Source organism: Nannospalax galili, unplaced genomic scaffold (assembly GCF_000622305.1).
Source record: "Nannospalax galili isolate Female #2095 unplaced genomic scaffold, S.galili_v1.0 scaffold1436, whole genome shotgun sequence".
In the NCBI taxonomy this organism is placed as follows: domain Eukaryota; kingdom Metazoa; phylum Chordata; class Mammalia; order Rodentia; family Spalacidae; genus Nannospalax; species Nannospalax galili.
Genome location: NW_008338997.1, coordinates 582,087 through 594,097, shown reverse-complemented (window position 1 = coordinate 594,097; position 12,011 = coordinate 582,087). Strand labels below are relative to the sequence as shown.

The 12,011-nt window shown below is 47.9% G+C and overlaps 1 protein-coding gene across 1 annotated transcript in view; it reads left to right on the top strand.

Annotated features, from left to right (window-relative positions):
- The window catches only part of Znf653 (zinc finger protein 653), a 21,483-nt gene that overhangs the window by 5,740 nt on the left and 3,732 nt on the right, over positions 1–12,011 (top strand). The window contains exons 2-3 of the mRNA XM_008833625.2: positions 1,006–1,049; positions 6,838–7,123. Coding sequence (XP_008831847.1) covers positions 1,006–1,049; positions 6,838–7,123 — 330 coding nt within the window. The remainder of the gene's footprint in view (positions 1–1,005; positions 1,050–6,837; positions 7,124–12,011) is intronic.

The window sequence follows — 12,011 nt, the reverse complement described above, 5'->3', positions numbered from 1 at the left end:
GGCCTGGGACTCACTATGTAGACCAGGCTGGCCTTGAACTCACAGAGATCTGCCTGCCTCTGCCTCTCAAGTGCTGGGATTACAGGCGTGCACTACCACACCCAGCTGATTTTGTTTGTTTGATTGATTATTTTACTTTATTTTTAAATTTTATTTTAAGACAGGATCTCACTATGCAGCCCAAACTGGCCTGGAACTCACAGAGATCTGCCTACCTCTGCCTCTTAGGTGCTGGGATTAGCTACATGTAACCTGGCTTGATTGTTGGGTTTGTTTAGTTTTTTGTTTTTTTTCTCCCTTTCTTTCTGGAATTTTTGAGACAGGTCTCATGTACCCCAGACTAGCTAGCCTCCAACTGGCTATATAGCCAAAGATGACTTGAACTTCCTGGTTTTTGTGATACTGGGGATGCAGCCCAAGGCCTTTTGCATGCTAAGCAAGCACTTTACCACAGTGAAGCCATACTTACTGCCTTCATCTTATATATATTTTTCTTCATTTTGTATTTTGAGACAGTCTCTCCACATAACCTAGGCTGCCCTTGACCTCTCAAAATCACCCAGGCTGGCCTCAAACTTATGATCCTTCAATCTCTATTTCTGAATGCTGGGAAGACAGGCTGGCACCAGCACTCCTAATATTTTCCATCTGTGATTGGTGGATCTGGTAAATACAGAGGCTGACGGGAGAATGTGTCCTGGGGGTGGGAATCATGGAGCCCCTTAGAATCCTTTCCCCCAAACCTCCGTCTGCCATCTTTATTGCCTGATCAGGACCAAGGCAGGTGGCCTCACCCCTCTGTGCCCCAGTGTCCACTGTGGGAAAAGTGATGGCATTACACCTGTTCAGGGCTGCTCTCAGAGGTGGTTGGCCCGAAGCAAGAGCTGCTGCAAAGGGAACCAGGGCCACAGAAGTTCAGGTTCAACCCCAGAGTCAGATGACCCGCAGGCGAGGACTTGGGCCTGCCTGACCCATACTCACCTCCACTGCCTCTCTCTGTTGCAGGAAGCCTTGGGAGCAAGTCCCCAAAAAGCCAAAGAGGAAGAAAAGTAAGTGCAGCCACTGTGTGGGGAGGCATGGGAGTAGGGAGAGACCAAGGCCTAGAGGTACCACCCTAGTCTACTGGGAGTACAGTCTGCTATCCATGTGCCAGCCTGCAGGGGCACTCCTGCCCAGTTGGCCCCATGTTGGTGGAGTTTAAACAGGCCCCATTCAGCACATTCTCAGTGCCCTGCCAAGTCTTGGGACTGTGGATGGATCATGCTCAGCAGGGTGAAGGCCAGTAGTCCAAGGGAGAGCTACATGGTGGCAGTTAGCCCTGTCCATCACCACCCGTTTTGTTTTGTTTTGTTTTGTTTTGTTTTGTTTTTTTAAATATTTTGGTGGTTTTGAGACAGGGTCTCACTATGTAGCACTGGCTGGCCTAGAACTTGCTATGTAGACCAGACTGGCCTCAAACTCACAGAGATTATCCTGCCTCTGCATCCCAAATGGTGGGATTAAAGGTGTACATCACCACACCAGGTCTTTCTTTCTTTCCTTTCCCTTTGGTTGCATGGTCTCATGTAACTCAGGCTAGCATCAAACTCACTGTGCTAGTTACTTGCTGTTGCTGTGATTAAAAACACTGACCAAATGAATTTGGGAAGGAAAGGATTTATTTTATTTTACATCACAGTTGATCACTGAGGGAGGTCAGGGCAGGAACTGAATAAGAGACTGTGGAGGAACACTACTTGCTGGCTTGTGCCTCTGACTTGTGCTCAGCCTGCTTTCTTATACAACACAGGACCACCTGCCCAAGAGTGGTACCACCAACAATGGGCTGGGTCCTCCCACATCAGCAAACAATTAAGAATATAACTCATGGGGCTGGAGAGATGGCTCACCATTTAAGAATACTGGTTGTTCTTACAGAAGACCCGGGTTTGAACCCCAGCACCCACATGGCAGCTAACGACTGTCCATAACTCCAGTTCCAGGGGATCCAACAGCCTCTTCTGTCTTCCGCGGGCATTGCATGATATGGGTTTGCACTTACCTACACGCAGGCAATACACACATACATAAAAAATAATAAATAAAATATTTTTTTTTAAATGACTCACAGACATGGTCACAGGCCAATCTGATGGATGAAGCGCCTCAGTTGAGGGTCCCTCTTCCCTCAAGTTGACAACTGAAGCTATCCAGCATACTCACTGTATAGCAAGAATGCCTCTGAATCTTGGCATGACAAGAATGCACAGTTTGTGGGTTTATTTGGTGCTGGAAATGGAGCCCAGGACTTCCTGCATGGTAGGCAGGTAGCTAGGTCCCCAGCTCTCTAATTCAAAAAAAATGTTTTAGTGTCTATTTGTGTGTATGTGCATGTACACACATAGCACAGGTGTGAAGGTCAGAGAACTGTTACTTCTGGGACTTGGTTATCAGCTTTCATCAAGTGGGGATTCTGTGCATTGAACACAGGTGGTCAAACTGGTGGCAAGCGCCCTTACTTGCTGAGCCATCCTTTTTCAAAGAATTATTTAGTTTTAATATTTTATTTTATTTCTTAAAAATAAATTTTATTTTATGCGTATGCGTGTATTGCCTGCATGTAGGTAAGTGCACCGATGTTCTGCAATGCCCACGGAGGACAGAAGAGGCTGTCAGATCCCCTGGGGCTGGAGTTACAGACAGTTATTAGCTGTCATGTGGGTGCTGGGATTCAAACCCGGGTCTTCTGCAAGAACAACCAGTGTTCTTAACTGCTGAGCCATCTCTCCAGCCCCTAGTTTTAATATTTTAAAAAATATTTTATTGTTTTTATTTTAGGTGTATGAGTTGTATTGCCTGCATGTATGTGAGTGCACCTGTGTCGTGCAGTGCATGCGGAAGTCAGAAGAGAGCAGATTCCCTGGAACTAGAATTACAGATTGTTGTTAGCTGCCATGTGGGTGCTGGGAATTGAACTCAGGTTCTCTGTAAGAGGAGCCAGTGCTCTTAACCACTGAGCCATCTGTCTCTCCAGACCTCTTATTTAAAAAAACTTTTTTATTATTTTTATTTTATGTGTATCAGTGTTTTGTTTGCATGCATATAAGTGTACCATGTGCATACAGTGCCCACAGAGACCGTAAGAGGGTGTCTGATCCCCTAAAACTGGAGTTATGGACAGTTGTTAGCCTCCATGAAAGTGCTGGGAACCAAATCCAGGTCCTTTGGAAGAACAAGTGTTCTTAACTGGTGGGCCATCTCTCTAGCCCCTAGTTTTAATTTTTTTTTTTTTTTTTTTTTTTGGTCTTTTTGAGACAGGGTCTCCCTATAGTAGGGTGGCTTGAAACTCACTATGTAGACCAGGCTGGTCTTGAACTCACAAAGATCATCCTGCCTCTGCCTGCCAAGTGCTAGGATTAAAGGCATGCCATCACACTTGGCTAATAATTTTTTAATATTAATTTTTATTTTATGTGTATGAGTGTTTTTGCCTATAGGTATGTAAGTACACCATGTGTGTACAGTGCCTCTAGAGGCCAGAAGAGAGTGTCAGATCCTCTGGAACTGGAGTTACAGGCAGTTGTTAATTTCCATGTGGGTGCTGGGAACCAAACTTGGGTCCTCTGTAAGAAGAGCAGGCAATGCTCTAACTGCTAAACCATCTTTATAGCCCCTAAAGATTTTTTTTTTTTTTTTTTTTTTTTTTGTCTTTTTGAGTCAGGGTCTCCCTGTAGCCCCAGCTGGCCAAACTCACAGAGGTCTACCTGCCTTTCTGCCTTTCAATTGCTGGGATTAAAGAGATGCACCATCATGCCCAGTGCCCTACAGATTTTCTTTTCCTTTCTTTTATTTATTATTTTTATTTTATGTGTACGCGTGTGTTAAGGTTCAGATAGCCCTGCCCCTCACCAACAGGATCCCAAGGACTTCTCATGCTCCTGAGAAAAGGGAACCTAGTTGATAAGCACCTTGGTCTTTGAAGTCAAGAGAAGCAGACTTTTCTCCACTGTTTGGCCAACACAGCAGGCTTCCCCTTTGATCTCTAAAGAGGACAGGTTTTAACAGTCTCACTCTCCCACTCCCCACCCCCACCCAACTTTAAAAAAAATACATCTTCCCACCTTCTGCAGGAAGCAGAAGCCTCCCTTTTTAAAAGACCCCAGCTCAAGACCTGGGCAGACATTTTCCATGCCCGGAAGGGAATCTGTCCCATGTGTTCCTTTGCTAATAAACCCTATTTTGATGGCGTTTTAGCTGTGCCTCGGTGCCTCATCATCCATTCATTCATTCTCTGCCAACTTTTTACCTATTAGCGTGTATTGCCGGCATGTAGGTAAGTGCATCCATGTTGTGCAATGCCCGCGGAACTCAGAAGAGGCTGTCGGATCCCCTGGGACTGGAGTTACAGACAGTTGTTAGCTGCCATGTGGGTACTGAGATTTGAACCTGGGTCTTCTGCAAGAACAACCAGTGTTCTTAACTGCTGAGCCATCTCTCCAGCGCCCCCCAAAGATTTTTTAAAAGAATATTTTTTGATGTATTTATATTTTATGTGTATGAGTGTTTTGCTTGCATGTATGTAAGTGCACCAATACGTGCAAAGCCCACGGAGGCCAGAAGACATCATTGGATACGTTGGAGCTGGAGTTAAGGTGGATCTAAGCCCCCCAGCCTGGGCGCTGGAACTGAACTCAGATTCTCTGGAAGAGCAGGAAGCCCTCTTAACCATTGAGCCATTTCTCTAGCCTTATCACTGGAGCCATCTTGCTGGCTTACTTTATTTTTCTGAGATAATTTTGCTATGTAACTCAGACTAGCCTCAAACTTACAGTTCTCTTCCCTCAGCCTCCCAAGTGCTAGAATGACAGGCTTGCCGTACCATGCCCATCTTGGCACACAAGTTCTTGGAGGTAGAGGCAAGGCTCTACTCTGACCTCAGAGGGCTAGGGAGCCTTAGACCGGAGAAGCAGCTGCTGTTGAAACCCCTGTCATTCCTGTTTTTGTCACTAAAATGAAGACGCCTTCCTAGGCCCTAAGACTTTTGGGGGGGCCCTATCCTGTCCAGCCCTACAGGTGGCCAACCCCCCCATAGTACTACCTGTAGGTCCTGCCTTCTCTGTGCACTTTAGTATCTTTGCTCCCTCCCCCCAACCCTCCCACTCCACCCCCATGCCTGGCATCCCTCAAGAGGAATCCTGTTTTCCCCTGATTCACAACAGGAAACTGGAGTTCAGAGAAGTGAACCACTCACTCAGTCACACAGTAAGGTGCTGGCAAAGCCAGGCCCTAGCAGCCTCACCCAGCAAATGTCTGTGGAGCTTCTGCCTGGCCAACCCAAGGAAGCAAAATAGATATTATCTCTGCCTGGGGGAGGGTGGCATTCTACTGGAGGAGACAGACATTTGAATGAATAGTAGCAGGCTGTAGCCTCTGGGTGCTGTTTAAACAAACAAGCCACAGTTGTCTAGTGTGACCTCGGGTGGAGTAGCTGCTGAGGGGAGGGATTTGTGTGGAGGAAGGTGACATAGCTTGTACGAAGGTCCTGAGGCAGAACTATACCTTTCTCACTTGAGGGACAGAGGCCATGTGGCTTGAGGAGAGAGAAGAGGGGGATGACACTGAAAGGATGGGACCCAGCAGTGGTAAATAGAGGTGGCGTGTGCTCTCCATCCTCCCACCCCCCCTTTTGATGAAGACGCTTCTCTGGATTCTGAGCTGAGAGGGGACAGGCCCTGCTTACCAGCACCCTCTGGTGGCTATGGGGGGTAGTATGAAGACCCCAGGGAAACCAAGGCATCTTGATCTAGACTAGAGGTGTTGATGAAGATGATTATTAAGAAATAGCTAGCTGGGTGTGATGACTCATGCTTTAATTCCAGCACTCAGGAAGCAGAGGCAGATGGATCTCTGAGTTCCAGGCCAACCTGGACTAGATAGTGAGAGTCTGTTTAAAAAGTGAAAAAGCTGAGCTGGGCATGGTGGCACACACCTTTAGTCCCAGCACTTGCGGGGCAGAGGCAGGTGGATCTCTAGGAGTTCCAGGCAGAAGGCCAAAAAAAAAAAAAAAAAAAAAAAAAAAAAAAAAAAAAAAAGTAAAAGACGGAGCCTGGAGTGATGGCTTAGGGGTTAAGAGCACTGGCTGCTCTTCCACAGCATCCAGGTTCTAGCCCCGGCACATACATGGTGGCTAACAACTATCTGTAACTCCAGTTCCAGGGGATCTGATGCTCTCTTCTGACCTCCACTGGCATTGCACAACATGGCTGCACTTACATGCATGCACTTACATACTCATAGACATTAAACAAAAATAATAAAATTGGCCAGGCCTGGTGGTGCACACCTTTAATCCCAGCACTTGAGAGGCAAAGGCAGGTGGATCTCCTCGAGTTTGAGGCCAGCCTGGTCTCCATAGCAATCCAGGCCAGCTAGGGCTACAGAGAGACCCTATCTCAAAAAAGACTAAATAAATAAAAAATAAATAAATAAATAAATAAATAAAAGAGCCAGACATGGCAGAAGGATCTTTGTGAGTTCAAGGCCAGCCTGGTCTACATAGAGAGTTCCAGGCCAACTGGGGCTACAGGGAGACCCTGGCTCAAAAGATTTAAAAAAAAAAAAAAGGAAAAAGACGGTGGTGCACACCTTCAATCAGCTATCCATTACTGTGCACCTACTCTGTGCCAGCTTCCACTGTATGATTTCATTGGCTATACCAGGTTCTGGTTGTCTTTAGAGTGTGTCTTAAGTCTCCAAACCTCAGTTTTCCCTCTGCAAAATGGGTACAGGATTCAAGAGGGAGCCATTAAGCCATTAAGCACCTGTCCTCACACTCATCCATTGGGCCTGTGTCCACAGGGCGGCGACGCAATGTGAACTGCCTGAAGAACGTGGTAATCTGGTATGAAGACCACAAGCACCGCTGCCCATATGAGCCTCACCTGGCCGAACTGGACCCCACTTTTGGCCTGTACACCACAGCTGTGTGGCAGTGTGAGGCTGGCCACCGTTACTTCCAGGACCTGCATTCTCCTCTCAAACCCCTCAGCGACTCAGAGCCTGAAAGTGACAAAGGTGTGTGCACAGGGCAGGGCACCAGGGACAGCAGGCATGGGGGGAGGGGGGGTCTGTACATTCCACATAGGTAGATCCCTCTGCCTGCCTCCCAGCCTGCTAGCCATAACAGCCAGGGGCAGTGACTGACTACGCCCTTCACAGACTCCAGCTGAGTACCCTGCCAGCTTTAACTTCCTCCAGCTCCTCAAACCTGGCACTCACACTCACTCTTTCCCTGGTCCCACCCCCTCTCCTCACTCCCCACCTCTCTTCACCTGGGTTGTTCTTTTTTGTTGTTTGTTAATCTCTTATTTTTTTTACATTTATTTATTTATTTATTTATTTTGGTGTTTTTGAGACAGGTGTTTTTGATATGTACCAGGCTGGCCTTGAACTCAAGAGATCTGCCTGCCTCTGTCTCCCAAGTGCTGGGATTAAAGGCCTGCGCCACCACGCCCAGCCTAATCTCTTTTATTTTTTAAAATCTGAAGGGTTTTTCTTGGTTTGTGTTTGTTTTTTGAGACAGGGTCTCCCTGTAGTCCCAGCTGGCCTGGAACTTACCTTGTTGATAAGGCTGCCCTCTCATATAGATCACCTGCTTCTGCTTCCTGAGTGCTAGGTTTAAGGGTGTGCGCCACCATGCTTAGCTTTGTTTTTCCTTAAGGCAGGGTCTTGCTATTGTAGCCCAGGCTGGTCTCAAATTTAGGATACCTCTCCTACCTCAGCCTACCAACTCCTGGGATTACAGGTGTGCAAGTATGGCATGTTTGCAGTCCCTCACTGGGAGATTTTAGGCAAATACTGAGCTATATCTTCTGCCCTCTTTTTTTTTTTTTTTCAACCCTCTTTTTACTTTGAGACAAGGTCTCACTAAGTTACCCTTGCTGGCTTTGAATTCTCTTTAACTCAAGTAAGCCACAAATTTGTAATCCTTCTGTCTCAGCATCTTGGCTAGCTTGAGTCACAGGCCTGGGCCACTGCACTCCAACATCTTGCCTATCTTTGATCTTCTGTTTCCTCCTGTTTCCTTTCCCCAGCCCATCTGTCCATCATTCTCCATGTCCCTCTCCCTCCCTCTCCTACTATACACAACATGACACTGGGCTAACTGCCCACTGAGGCTGAGAGACTGAGGAAGGTCCAGGTATGCTCTGAGGTAGATAGGGCTGCCTGCTATCTTGGTACTATAGCATGACTGAAAAGGTCTATAGGGCCTGTTACCAAGGGCTGTGCCAAGCCTGAGGGTTGGATTGGTCACCGAGGCTGAACCCAAGCTGGCAGGCATCACAGAGCAGGTGGCATCCCAGCTGGCTGAGGGGAAGCCAGGACTAAAGGTGCTTCTGGTAGGCTTCTACACTCTACATCCATGGTCAACCTGCTGGGCCTCAGCCAGGCTCCCAGCAGTCAGGTGTCGTCTGCTTCATGACCCCCCTCTTTGGCCTGACTATGCCCCCTGCCCTGAGCCATCTGAATCCTCCCCACAACCCTGTCATCAGTCCTGCTTCACAGTCATTGAAGAAACCTAGAGCCCAGGAGAATGGGAACTGATCCATCTGGTTCCTGCTGAGGCTGGATAGTGACACCCCAAGCCAACACTGACCTCTAGATCTGGGCTTCGGGGAATAAGCCTTGTGCTCGTTGGCCATGTCTGCCAGGGAGGGAAGTGGTATTATCTCCAACCTGTCCTGGGGCCTCTCTACATGTCTCAGAAGTCAGCCTGAGAACCTTCCACTGGGACTGAGGACCAGAAGTCATAGACTTTGGTTTGCCTTTTTCTTTTCCTTTCATGCTTGGGATGGGACCCAGAGCCTTCCACATACTAGACAAGCACCTTCACCATTAAACTTTTTATGAACTGTGTGGGCAGGGTATCATCAAGTTGCCCAGGCTGGCCTTAACTCACTTTGTTTTTGTTTCTAATATTTTATTTATTTATTTTTTTAATGTATGAGTGTATTACCTGCATGTATGTAAGTGCACTCCTGTTGTGCAGTGTCCAAGGAGTTCAGAAGAAGGTGTCAGATCCCCTAGAACTGGAGTTACAGATGTTTATTAGCCACCACGTGTGTGCTGGGTATTGAACCTGGGTCCTTTGCAAGAGCTGCCAGTGCTCTTAACTGCTGAGCCATCTCTTCAGCCCCCTTGTAATGCCAGACGACACCCATAGGCCTGGTGTGACTACACCTCCTTCAGGGAGAAAAGGTTTATCTGGCTCACATTTGGGGTGGACAGGGCCAGGACTGCCTTAAAGAAAAGAACCAGCCAGGTGTGGTTGGGCACACCTTTAATCCCAGCTCTCAGAAGGCACAGGCAGGCAGATCTCTTTGAGATCAAAATGAGCCTAGTCTACACAGTGAGTTCCAGCCCAGCTGGGCCTACAGGGAGACCCTGTCTCAAAAATTTAAAAAATTAAGTAAGAGTGGTCATTTTTAACTCCTGTCTGTCCTAAGCCATTCAGGTCTATTTCTCCATTAAATATCTCTAATGCACAGGGATTCTGTGAGATGCTTGGGCTCACATAGCTCAAGGCAAGCTCCAGCTGGGCTCTGGGGTCATAGAATTCAGGGGCCCCAGACAGCATACCCAGCCATGTGACAAGTGTGAGCGAAGCTGCCAGTCACTCAGGGTCCCCATCCCAGGTCTCCTGTATGACAGGAGCAAAGGCTTGGCCGCAGTGTTGGGGCCCTTGGTGTCACAGGTTGGTCTGAGAATAGTGTTATTCATTCAGACACACCTTACTATGTCCATGGGGCTTCTGGATGGGGGCAGTGCTGCCCAGGGACCCCCTTCTTTAGAATGGCTCTGTTCTGAGGGGAAGTTGAGAGTAGACAGCTTAAGTACAGACAAAATTACTCTGGAAGGTAGCAAGTGCTTTGGGAAAAAAGAAAGTGGGGCTATTTGAGTCAGATGGGCAAGGGAACTTCCGTGGGAAAGTAGATGCTACATGCAGCTGGCTGAGCAAGAGAACAGGAGCTGCCAGTGTCTGAGCGTTTCTGGGAGCTGGGGATAGCAAGTGCAAAGGTCTGAGGCCAGAACCTGCCTAGTGTCCCTGAGGAATAGGAGTCTAGAGAGAATGTGTGGGCAAGAGATGAAGGGACAGGGAGATCATTCAGGGCATGTGGCCACTCGGGCTGGAGTGCTCCATGGGGAGTGCTTCACCGAGTGCATTAGGAAAGATACTTAGGGAAGCCCTGCCACCAATACTGCAGCTCTTCTTTAAAAAAATATTTTATTATTTTTATGTGTATGAGTGTATTGCCTGCATGTGTGTAAGTGCACACTTGTTGTGCAATGCCCATGGAAGTCAGAAGAGGGTGTCAGATCCCCTGTAATTGGAGTTACAGATGGTTGTTATCCACCATGTAGGTGCTGGGAACTGAACCCGGTCCTCTGCTAGAGCAGACAGTGCTCTTAACCGCCAAGCCAGCTCTCCAGCCACCACCACCTCCCCCTTTTTAATTCATTTGTGTATGTGTGGGTGTGTGTGCCATTGCACGTGTGTGGAGGTCAGAGGACAGCTTGTGGGAATTGGTTCTCTCCTTCCATTCTGTGGGTTCCTGAGATGGAACTCAGGTTCTCATACTTGGCGGCAAGCACCTTTACCTGCTGAACCATCTTGCCATACTACCTTATTACCTTGTAACACTGTAGTTCGCTTCTCATGCAAAAGTCCAGTACCCCTGATACAAGGTGCTTGTTGCCTTGTACCTGGGCACCCAGGTTCTTCCTGTCCTGTAGCTCCAAGCCTCCTTCCAGGCCCTGCCTAACTGGCTGGTAGGGACCAGAAGTTGAGGCTTGGCCCCTAAGAGACCATATCTGCTGTTCATTTACCATCTCTACGTGTTGCAGGGCATTCTGGGAGATGTAGTCTTGTTGAGGAGGTACCTGAAGGAAGAGCTGGGTTGAGAACAGCTGTGGTCTGTCTCTTTCAAAGGAACTGGAGGACCAAACTCCCTCTGGCCAGAATGCTGGAGTTGTGACCAGCATCTGCAGGGCAGTGAAAAGCAGTTGGGCTGTGGGTGGATAAATGTTTTGTGCAGTGCCAACAGGTTTTGATGACAGATTGGAAGTGGGTGTGAAAGAGAAAGTCAAGGATAGTCCCAGGATTTTAGCCTGAGCAACAGGAATGGCAAAGCTGTCATCTGAGACAGGGCCACCTGTGAGTGGCTCAGGCTCTTTGGGAGGAAGATGTACTGGAGAGGAACCCAGTATGCCTAAGTGGAGTCTGAGATGGAGGTAGCAGAGGGGGTGGTCAGGGAATAGGCTGTGAACTCTTTGGGAGGCTCAGCTCCTGGGGCACACTCCGGCATGAGTGGTTGTAGTGTCTCAGAATAGATACAGTGCCAGGACTAGGGAAGTGGCTTAGTTAGCAAAGTACTTGCCTTGCAACCATGAGGACCTGAGTTCAAACCCTAGTACACATCAAAAAAAAATCCAGGCAGGGAAGCACAGTCTTGTATTCCCAGCACTGGGGCTCACTGACCAGCCCGTCTAGTGGAGATGGTGAGCTCCAGGTTGAGTGAGAGACCCTGTTTCAAAAACTGAGGAGGAACTAGGTGTGATAGTACACACGTTTAGCCACAGCATTAAGAAGGCAGAGGTAGGCGGATCTCTGTGAGTTCACAGCCAGCCTAGTCTACGTAAGGGGCAGACCATTCCAGCCCTGTCTCTAAACAAATAAACCACACACAAACACACACATACACACACACACACCAAAGGGAAAAAAAAACTGAGGAGAAACACCTAGTGTCAGCCTCTGGCCTCCACACACATGTGCAGACACATGAAGATTAATATACACATAGACAGCCTGCCCTCTGCAACCCTAGGTTTCATACCTGAGGCTTCTGTTTGCACATACATTGAGATAGGCAAGCATTGAATGTGTGGGGAGAATGTGTCTGTACTGAACATGCACACACTCTTCTTTTGTAACTCTTTTCTTTTGGTTCTTCATTTTCTGGTTTTGTTTT